The sequence below is a fragment of the Neopelma chrysocephalum genome, unplaced genomic scaffold, assembly GCF_003984885.1.
Source record: "Neopelma chrysocephalum unplaced genomic scaffold, ASM398488v2 Primary Assembly neopelma1_94, whole genome shotgun sequence".
In the NCBI taxonomy this organism is placed as follows: Eukaryota; Metazoa; Chordata; class Aves; order Passeriformes; family Pipridae; genus Neopelma; species Neopelma chrysocephalum.
The window spans coordinates 1,346,699-1,357,275 of NW_020897756.1; the positions used below are offsets into that span (position 1 = coordinate 1,346,699).

At 58.5% G+C, this 10,577-nt stretch overlaps 1 protein-coding gene across 1 annotated transcript; it reads left to right on the forward strand.

The window, feature by feature from the left end:
* The first annotated feature begins 1,079 nt into the window (after positions 1–1,079).
* EMILIN3 (elastin microfibril interfacer 3) lies at positions 1,080–10,026 on the forward strand. Its single transcript, XM_027693967.1, has 4 exons — positions 1,080–1,276; positions 4,368–4,490; positions 7,242–7,489; positions 7,979–10,026. Exons 1-4 carry the CDS (start codon positions 1,080–1,082, stop codon positions 9,871–9,873), a joined length of 2,463 nt encoding a protein of 820 aa, XP_027549768.1. The 3' UTR covers positions 9,874–10,026.
* Positions 10,027–10,577: the final 551 nt, after the last annotated feature.

Sequence of the window (10,577 nt, forward strand, 5' to 3'; positions counted from 1 at the left end):
GTAGGGGGCAACAGCAAAGCCCAACAGCAAAGGCTCTTGTTGTGGTCAGTGGTGCAGAGCCCAGGGAATGCTGTCGTGGTGCTCTGCACCCTCTGTCACCTGTGGGTGGGGGCATCGGGGGGTGGGTCAGCAGGGATGTTTGCAGCGCAGGAGGAGAAGGAGACACAAAACTGCCTCCCAGAGCCCCACAGGAGGAAACGAGCTTGGCTGTGGGAGATCCAGGGATCTGTAAGGAAAGGCAAGGGAATCCCCCTTCTCTCCTGCAACCTGGATCCAAAGCCAAAATCTACTGGGGAGGGCTCCAAAACAGCACCTCCTGCCTCTTCTCCGTCCTGCAGAATCCCGGTGCCGGGTTCGCTGTGTGATGCTGGATGCACCAGGCTGGTGCCACAAATAATTGACAACTGCCAACCTCCAGCACCACAGATCGCCTCGACGGGCAGCGTTGAGGTCTCTCCATCCTTTCTCTCGCCTGCACTCCGGGATGAAGCCGAGCAGGGCTGCGGACTAGGGGAGGACCAGGATCCGGGGGGCTCCGGACCCCGCTGCACCTGCTACCCCGAGGGGGCAAACGCCCGGTACGCTTGGGGGGGTGGGCAGCGGGAGAAGGGGCGGGGAGGGGGCCGGGAGGGGGTGCGAGCCCCTTCCAGCCCCCGTGGGGGTCGGCAGCGCTCCGCCCGCTCTGCTCCGGGGGCTGCAGCACCGCGGGCGGGGGCCGGACGGGGGGAAAGGGCGGTCGGGGGGCTTCGCTTTGTCTCCCCGCCCGCGGGGCCGGGGTCGGCGGCTGTGGGAGGGCGGGAGGAGGAGCGCGGACCGCCCCCGCCGCCGCCGTACAAAAGGGGACGGGCGGGCGGTGGAGCGGCGTGTGCCGCCGGGCAGGGACAGGGACAGGGATAGGGACGGGGACTGGGACTGGGACGGGGACAGGGACAGGCAGGGCAGGGGCCGGGCAGGGCGCAGCGAGAGGTCCTCCAGTCCCCTCCTCAGCGCCGTTCCGACGGGGATCGCGACCGTCCCGTCCCACCTCATCCCGTCCCGTCCCGTCCCATCCCATCCCGCTCCGCCGCCGGGCCGGGACCATGCGGCGGGCGCGGGCGCTGCGCCGCCGCGGAGCGCTGCTCGCCTGCCTCTCCCTGGGGACGCTGCTGGCCCTCGCCGACGCCAAGGGCTCCTTCTACCCCCCCGCCGCCCCCCTGCCCTACGGCGGCAGGTACAGCCTCTACACGGCCGGCTCCAGCCCGCAGCTCGGCCCCGGCAAGCCCGTGGGCAAGCACAAGTAAGCGACTCCCTGCGCGACCCCCCAGCCGCGGTAGCGCAACCATCCGGCGGGCACCGGGAGCCACCGGCCTGGGTCTCCCTCGGGCATCCCTTACCGGGCACAGACCGCGGCCACCGGGGACCGGCCGCGCGTCTGGGCTCTGCGGGCAGCATCCCCGGGGGACGGGCTGCCGCGGGCACCCCACGGTGGGCACCCAACCCCCGGCACCAACCATGGGTACCATCTCCCAGGGCTCACCAGCGGGCATCCCTGGCTCGGCGGGGGTCCCTGGGTACCAGCCGCGGGCGTCCCTTGCCCCACGCCATGTGCCGGGTACCGAGCAGGGGCTGGCGGCAGGGCAGCGGTGTCCGTGTGCCTCGGTGCCCCCTCCACCTAGAGGAGGGTCCGGGAGCTCTGTTTCCAAGAGGGAGCGGGCTGCGTGCGGTGGGGACGTGCATGCTGAGATCCCGTGTGGTACGGGGCTGGGGGAGGTGGGGATGGGGATGCCCGTGTGCGGTTTTGGGGTAGCTGCATCTACCTGTTCTGCGGGCGCGGGGGGTGATGTGCGGGTGGGAAGGGTGGCAGTGCACAGAGAGACGTGTGAAAACACATGTTGGTTTGGAGGGAATTTGCCCATTTGCTTGTAAAACACATACATACTAGAGTTTAAATATGTTTTCAAGAAACCTGGAAAGCTCAGGCAGTGAGGAATGTGGGCTTTACACATACTATAGACTTTTTCCATTCAATTGCAGAAAAGCTGTTACATTGGGGGTGGGGAGGGGGTGTCGCTTCCCTCTCCCCTTGTTTGCTAAGAGTGGTTTCTGCCGGGCTCCTTTGAAAAGGGGAGGATGTGGTGTTAGGAACAAGCTGAAACGAATAAAGTAACACTCCAGACAAACAATACTGGCAGTGCCAGTGAGAGCTTTCAAAAACCCGTAACATTTTCCAGCTGCTCACTCTGAAAACATCAGGCTGGAGCTATAAAACTGCTTGCTACAGGTGTGTGAGAGGGGAACGGGGTTCTGAGAGGGAGCCAGAACCACTCTAACCCAAGAATTTGGAGGTAGGCACTCTTTATTAGCAGTGGGTGGTAGATCTGCCTGCATTGGCTACGAGCTGACTTAGAGACGGTTGGTAGTGTGTTTGTAAGCAGGTCCTGGATTCGTGGATGGACTGTGATCCTAAATTTCCACATGAACATGCACACATGATCTCCCCTCCCTCCAGCTAAGAGAAGTGGCTGGCCTTCGTTCTCCTGTGGCCCTGTGTGTGCATGAATGACTCACTTGCAGAGGAGTGGGGAGCAGCACAGGTCCCTGCTCACGCTCTGAGCCCGGCAGCCTCTCAGGTCTGGGCAGGCTGGGATAGATGTGCTGGTGCTGCTCTTGGGGGAACAAGGGAGATGTGCTGGGCATGTGGGATCAGGGCATCTCTGCTGAGAGGGAGCAGAGACAGAGCCAGGGTGCTGGAGGGAGGATGAGCCTGCTCACACCTTGCTGCTTCACAGAGGGAGCTCCTGCTCCATGTGGGCTGTTGGAGACGGAGGAACCTGCTCAGGGCCTGTGGATGGGGGCACTGGGAGGCAGCTCCCTCTGTGTGGGCTGGGGTTCCTGTGACTCTGGGCTGCCTGGCCACAGGCTGGGATGCAGTCTGAGTCCCCTGGCATCCCCATCACATGGCCTGTGAAGAGCAGCCTCGGGGCTGGACACGGAAATGAGCTGCAGGGCCTCAGCCCAGCTCTCATGGGCTTTTCATAATGATGGTCCAGATGATGTTGAGACCTCTGGCAGGTGGAGGTGAGGGAAGGGACTGGGGCAGTCAGATTGGAGCACAAGGGTTTGGGGAGAAGGACTGTGGTGTCTCCAGTGTGAGGGAGTCTGTGTGCCCGAGTGTGTGTGTGCATGCACAGGGCTGGGTGTGCACAGCCCTCCCCACCCCCCTGTCACACTCAGGGGACAGAGCAGCAGGCCTCTGGCTCACCCTGAGTGGGGACAGATCAGTGAAGGAGGGACAAGCAGTGATGGCAAACAGGTGAAGGCAAAGTACAGTTCCTGCCCATCCATCCCAAGCCCCCCAGCTCCCACAGAGCCACGTCCTGCCGCCTCACTGAGCACCTCCTGCAGCTGCAGCTCACGCTGCCCCATCTGCTCCATCCTGCTGACCCTGCCCCTCAGCTCTGCCCCACACTCAGTGCCTGTGCCCTCCTCTCCTCCCGCTCTGCCGTCTGCCACATCCCCCTGTCCTTAATCCCTGCCTCACCGCACATCCCTGCTGTCTCTGTCCCCATGGACCAAGTCCATCTGCTCCTGCCAGCAGCCCTGCCTTCAGCTGGAACAGCCTTGGCCTCCATCTGTCCCACCAGTTCTCCTGCATCCTTCCTGTGCAGCCTTCCTCCCACCCAGGTTATCCTGAACTCATGGATTTGCTGCTTGGCTCAGGAGAGATCCTGTGCTAGAGCTGACTGGTACCTGTGGCACCCCACAGTGGGCACCATGGCAGGGGGGAGGAGTCTCTGCTCCTTGTACTAACTGTTCTAGAGGTCTGAAGAGGTTTCCAGCCTGATCCATCACGGATCTGGTCCGTGTCCCTGCCTCCATGGTGGAGGGACTCATGATGCTGCAGCCCCGCAGAGTGGCCAGTCTGCATCTCCTCTCTGCCGACTGTAGCATCACACCTGCAACAGAACCCACTGCCTGCGGGTACTTTTGAGCTGCTTTTCAGTTGGTCCCTGCCCTGGCAGCACTCCAGGAGCTGCAGCAGGACAGACAACCCCTGCCAGGCGCTGCTGGAGCTATTTCTGGGATGCTATTCCCACAACTGCTGCTGCTGGTGGGGTTCTGCGTGTTGTCCCAGGCTGTCTCACCACCCAGTCCATCTGTGCCCAGCTCTGGTGACACCACGAGCACTGATGACAGTGTGGCTGTGACTGTGACAGCAACCATTGCAGTGTGGTGGTGATGCCCCCCACAAGTAGGAGGGTCCCTCCAGCTCCTGCCGCCTGAACCTCACCAGCAGTGCCAGACCTGCCTGGGGACTGGGGGGGACAGCTGGGGTGCCACTGTGTGCCGGGCAGGGGGTGACAGTGTCTCACTGTGGTTCCCCCCAGGAGCTACTGTGCCTACGTGGTGCAGCGCAACGTGACGTGCACGCTGCAGGACGGGGCCGAGAGCTACGTCAAGGCCGAGTACCACAAGTGCAGCTGGGGACCCAAGTGCCCGGGGAAAGTGCTGTGAGTACGGGGGGCACTGGGCACTGGGCTCCCTTCCCCCCCAGCGTCAGCTCCTGAGGCTCCTGTGCCACCTTTCCGACCATAAAACTCCGCTTTCCACGGGGTAGTGAAACGGCTGAAAGGCTTTTCCTGGACAAGGCAGTCAATGGCAGGGCAGTGGTGCTGGGAGGAGGCAAGATAGGATCTGTCCCTCCTTAGATGTGTCAGGGGAGGTTTAGGATAGATGTTAGGAAAAGATTTTCACCTAGAGGGTGATTGGGCACTGGAACAGGCTCCCCAGGGAAGTGGTCACAGCACCAAGCCTGCCAGAGTTCAAGAAGTGCTTGGACAATGCTCTCAGGCACATGGTGTGATTTTTGGAGATGTCCTGTGCAGGAGTTGAAACGATGATCTTTGTGGGTCCCTTCCAACTTAGGACATTCTATGATTCAGAAATAAATCAGGAATTCTTGGGAAGTGGGGAGGTGCCTGTACACGTGTGCAGGGAAGCGTTTTGTCACAGACCTGCAATTTGGCAGAGTGATGGCAGCTCACTGAGAACCTGAGTGAGAGGAGGAGGGAACAGAGCCCGTGGCTGGGGATGGCTCAGTGCTTCCTACCCTAGGAAAATATTTGCAGAACTCTCTGCCACCTTGTCAGTGCTGGAGGGAAACACTTCACTGTGCCACCGCCAGAGCTGCTGCTGGAGCACTGTGGATACTTGGGCTTTGTGCTTCACCACCCTCAGCAGCCCCGGCTGGGGATGCTGCTCCGTGTGGAAATGCTGACCTCCTGCATCCTCCCCAGGCCTGAGGAGTGGAGCAGAGCTGAGCATGAAGGAAAACCGGGATGAGAGGGGCTTTTGTTGGAGCCTGGTACCCCTCCTGTGGCAGCCAGCTGGGACTCTCCATGTGCCAGTGGTGCCACAGGCTCTGCATGGAGCCTCTGCCAGCAGAGATGGGCAGTTGGACCCACTTGCTGACTTGTTCTTTCCATCACGACTTTCTGCACAGCCTCAGATGCTGCATCCATAGACCAGAGGGAAACATGGTTTTTCCACGTGCTGGGGCCATCAGCTAATGTTTGTGCAGCTGCAAATAGCACTTCCCCTTGCTGCTGCTCAGAACAGGGGGAGAAAGGTTTGGAGAGTTTGGAGCTCTCTGAGTTCCTCTGTAGAGTCTGGCATGACACAGAGAAGCTGCCCTGCCTTCTGGATGCCATCCTGCTCCTCGCTTCACCCCCTGACAGTGGCTGGGAGCAGCAGTCTGCTGGGGTACATCCAGGCAGGTTTCCACGCACTACAAGACAAGGAAAGACCGTAGAAACTCAGCAGCACCTGTGAAAAGGAATACCAAGAAGAGGAGCTTGTTTTGAAGCCGTCCCGTGCCTTTGGGAAACTCATATTGAGAAATCTTGAAGTGAATCAAAGACCAGAGGATTTGGGTTTCCTTTATCCCCTGCCCTGCGGTTCGTACGGAGGTGGCTGTATTGCACTGGGAGCTGTGTGGAAGCAGCACTGCTGAGGGCTGCAGCCTGGGCCAGGGACACTGAGGATTCAGGCAGGGCCATGGATGACAGGGAATCCACCCTGTGTGAGCAATGGATAGCTGTGAGTTCCTGCTGCAGCCCCTCTGTGCTGCCGCCTCCTCTGAGACCGTCTGCTGGACGTGCTGGAGAAGAACAAGGGCCTGATTGTGTGTGTTGTTGCAAAACAGCAAACTTCAGGGTTTTCAGGCTCTGCTTAAATTCAGATTGGAAATTTCCAAAAGGCAGGTTCGAACCACTAACGTTCAGAGGGGGTGACAAACGTGCCGTCTCGAGCCCTGCGCGGCTCAGCTGGGCTGGGGGGGAGACACAGGGGCTGGGGGGGAGACACAGGGGCTGGGGGGTCCTGTCCATCCGTGTCACCTCACAGCAAATTGCCACGGAGGAGCAGGGAGCAGCTGAGTCCTCCAGATGGGCTGATGGGACCCCATGCAGAGCAAGAGCAGAGAGGGACGGTGTTGGTGTCCCACTGGGAAAGGAGGTGGGCTCGCACCTTCTGTGCTGGTTATGGGGGCATAGATGTTTTAGTGTCCAAATTGGTGATGGAGAAACTTCCCAGGGCATCCCAGCTGGGGCAGGAGGCAGTGTAAGGAGCCATCCCTCTGTGCACACCCCAGAGCATCGGCCTGGGGACCCTCACCAGGCCAGCCCAAGCCCCTTTAGGCTTCCCAGCAAATTGGTGTCCTCCACACATAGAGAAAACACCTTTCCAGAGGTATTTCAATGCTCACAGAGGCTTCAGGACACAGTTACTAGGAAATTCTGTAGGTCAATTCAAAGTGCAAAACGCTTCCACAAGCTGTCTGCTTCCCTCTTGGAAGCGATCTGAGTTTGCAGGGGTTTTGAAATCACTTCCATCATTTCACTTTGTGGTCTCCTGGCCCAAAGGTTGCCAAATAGCGTGGCATCAGTCAGAGTGATCACCAGCTGGGCCAGGGACTGCAGCAATACACTTACAGCTGCTGTTCTTGACTAACACCAGGTGTCCCAGGGCAAAAACACTCCAACAAAACCCCACTGTAATGCTACACTGAGCTGTGGTGCAGTAGGAGCTCCTGGAGGAGGTGGGCCGTGGGTCTACGGGTGCAGCACAAGGGTCTCAGCCAGGCTTTCCCCTGGGCACGGATCCCCCACACCCAACAGGACTCAGGAGCCCGCTCTGCTTTACTGCCTGATGTCGAGGTTGTTCTCTAAACTGTCCTCTCTCTCCCCCCCTCTCCTGGAAAGGTACCGCACGTTCTTCAGACCCAGGTACAAGATCGGATACAAGACAGTGACGGAGCTGTCCTGGAGGTGCTGCCCAGGCTTCATGGGAGAAGGGTGCCATGACAGCCCCACCGACCAGCCCGGCCTGCTGCCCCAGCACCCCAGCCCCAAAATGCCTCCTGGGCAAAATATGTTTCCAATGCCCAGACTTCCTCCCTATCCAAAAAGCCACCCTGACCTGTTTCCAGGACCAAAGAAGAATCAGTATGGTGAGATCTCATTCCTGCCTCACATCTATAGGCCACCACACCACCAGCACACACTCAACCCTCCTGGGTCTTTCTGCTCCAGCACAGGGCATGAATTTGGCAAAAATTCAGTGGGTGATGTGCTTTCTCATCAGAGATCTGAGATTTGATTCCTTTGAGGACCACTTGCTTTTTTGATCTTGTCTCCTTCAAAATGTGCAGCTTCAAAATTGCCTTTCCTCATTGCTTTAGACCATTTTTCTATTAATTTTGGGGTTGATAGAGGGTGTTTCAAGACAAAGCTCCCCTGGGCTATTCTCATCACTACTGTTTAACTTCGGAGCAGAGGGCTGGATCCCGAGAGGAAAGAGAGTTTCCTGATCAGCTTAAGGAGAGATGGAGAGGGTGGGTGGGCTGAGATTTTGCTGAAATGGCAATAAGAGGAAGACAGCCAAGGAGGGGAGTTAAAGGAGCACCTGACTGTGCCCTCTCTGTTTCTTTCCCCTGCAGGCAGGAAGCTGCCGGGCCTCTTTGGGGACCGCCTGGATCGGCTGGAGGAGGAGGTGAGGCGCCTCTCCCAGTCCTACGACAGCCTGCACACCATGGTGAGCGGGCTGGGGGACCGCCTGCGCCTGGCCATCCAGGAGGACACCACCAAGATGATCGGCTCCCTGATGAACAGCCCGGGCACACCCGACTCCACAGTCGGCTTCGGCATCATTCCCGACGGGCTGGTGGACGTGGCGGACAAAGCCGACATCGCCACGTACCCTCCCGTGGGGGAGATCCTGACCAAAGTGACCGAGGTGAGCGACGTGCTGAAAAGCAAGGCGGATCTGCTGCACGAGGTGCGGGGCATGGTCCTGGACCACGACGGGCACATCAAGCACCTGCTGGAGGCTGCCCGGCCCTCGCCTCTCACCTCCATCGACCTGCTGGAGGAGTACGTGGACACGAGGCTGAGCACTCTGCGCGGGGAGCTGCTTGACGGCTTCGAGAAGAAGCTGGGGAAGATCCAGACCACGTGCGACTTCCGGATCCAAGAGGTGCGGCAGCAGTGTGAGGAGGAGAAAGCTGCCAACCTGCGGCTGCAGCAGACGCTGGATGGGAAGGAGCTGGAGATCAAGAAAGAGATCTCTCAGCTGGAGACCCAGATCCAAGGGCTGACCGTGGTGGAAAGCTGCTGCAGCAACCTGGACTACCTCACTGATCGCATGAACATCCTTGAGAAAGGACTGCACAGCATCTCCGAGTCCCAGAAGAACTTGCACTCACGGCTGGATGGAGAAATCTCCACTGTCACCCTAGGGAACCTCTTTGAAGGGCGCTTTGAGGACCTGGAAGCCAGGCTCAATGCTACAGAGAGGGAAACGGGGAGCTGCTGCTCTGGGATAGAGGACAGCATGAGAGGCACAGTGGTGGCAGAGGTGGATGGCATGAGGACTGCCTTTGAAGACAAAATGCAGACCCTGGAGGACAGGTTCATGACCATCGTGGGGGAGCTGAACAACGTCAGTTCTCCCACGGGAATGGACGGAGCAGTGGTGCCTGTGCTGGAGGGAGAGCTCGCCAGCATGAGGAAACGGACAGACGAGACACTGGAGGTGCTCCAGAATCGCCTTGTCACGCTGGAGAGCACTTGTGCCCTGGGCTGCACCTCTGCCTCCAAAGATGTGGAGACCTTCCGGACGGAGATTGAAGACTGCCAGAACAAGAACCAGGACCTGCTCCTGCGGATGGACAGCAACTACGACCTCCTGCGCAAGCTGAATGCCACCATCCTGGAGATCCAGCGGCGAATCGAGGAGGAAGCGTCGGGGGCTTTGCAAGGGGAGATCACCTTGCTAAAGATCAACCTGAACACTGTGAGCAAGTCTCTGACAGGGCTCAAGGACTCTGTCTCCCAGTACTCGGATACCGTGACACATGTCAACTCCTCGCTGGACGAGCACGAGCGGAAGATCGAGGATGAGGTGCACTCCATCCAGGAGAAAGTCAACGACCAAGGCTCCCAGCTCTTCTTCAGCAACCGGCGTGTCCTGAACCTCAAGGGAGACCTGGAGCGACTCAAAGCCAGGATTGTCAGTGACCTGAGCTCCTGCAAGAACGTGGCCCACGACCTGCAGCAGGAGATCTCTCACTTTGACGAGCGGGTGGCCCGGGTGGAGAGAGCCTGTGGCAGGCTGGGTGTCCTCACAGGGAGCCTGGACGACATCAGGAGGGAACTGGAGAAACACACGGGCAGTCTGTGGGACTACATGGACCACATGAATGGGACACTGGCTGCCCACTCTCAGGAAATAACAGGACTGAAGGACAACCTGCTGGACTGCCAAGCCAAGGTCTCCGAGCTGGCAGAACAGGTCGGGCACTTGGAAGAGAAGGTGGAGGGGAGGCAGCATTAGCCACGCTGCCATGTGTGTCTTCCTTCCCCCCGCCGTGAAGGACAGGATTAACTTATATCACACAGACTCGCTCCAATGTGACAACAGTTCGTGGGATAATTTTTTTAATGAAAAGCTGCTACTTTTTCTTTTTTTTTTCTCCTTCATCTTGTTGGCCCCATTTTTCCATAACTCTGCTGTGCCAGTACTCCCCTCCTGCTCGGCAGCTGTCCTGACCCTGGTGCAGCAGTGTCACTGCCTCCTGGCTGGGGGCGTTGCTTTGGCTCCTGGGCTGATGACCCCAGAAGGACAATTCAGGAGGAAGCTGGAGGCGGGGACACTGATTTTTAATTTTATTTTTTGTGGATTTATAATTTCTGGAAGAATACAACCCTGTAGTTATCAGTTGAGGAAGAGTTTCTCTGACCTAAAGACCACCTGCATCTCGATACAGGGACTGAGCAAAGCCAGGGCTCCTTACGGGGAACAAAACTCACCACAGGAATTGCAAATTTCAAAGAACACACGTATTCACATGTCCCCTCGGGGAACTGGCTTCCCCTCTCCGAGACAGCAGCTCTCCTTGTGTATGGTAAATCCATTTATACTGCTCCCTCCTCCATGCAGATGCACATGCCTTGTGGAGCAGATGAGGGTATGCATTAGGAAAACACACATATGCATATATATACATATGGTATGTCTGTGTATATTTTTGAAGAATC

Excerpts from the sequence above, each read along its gene's own strand:
- EMILIN3 (XM_027693967.1), top strand. The coding sequence starts at position 1,080 with ATGCGGCGGGCGCGGGCGCTGCGCCGCCGCGGAGCGCTGCTCGCCTGC. Across the intron at positions 1,277-4,367 it reads AAGCCCGTGGGCAAGCACAA|GAGCTACTGTGCCTACGTGG; the intron begins GTAAGCGACTCC and ends GGTTCCCCCCAG. Across the intron at positions 7,490-7,978 it reads ACCAAAGAAGAATCAGTATG|GCAGGAAGCTGCCGGGCCTC; the intron begins GTGAGATCTCAT and ends TTTCCCCTGCAG.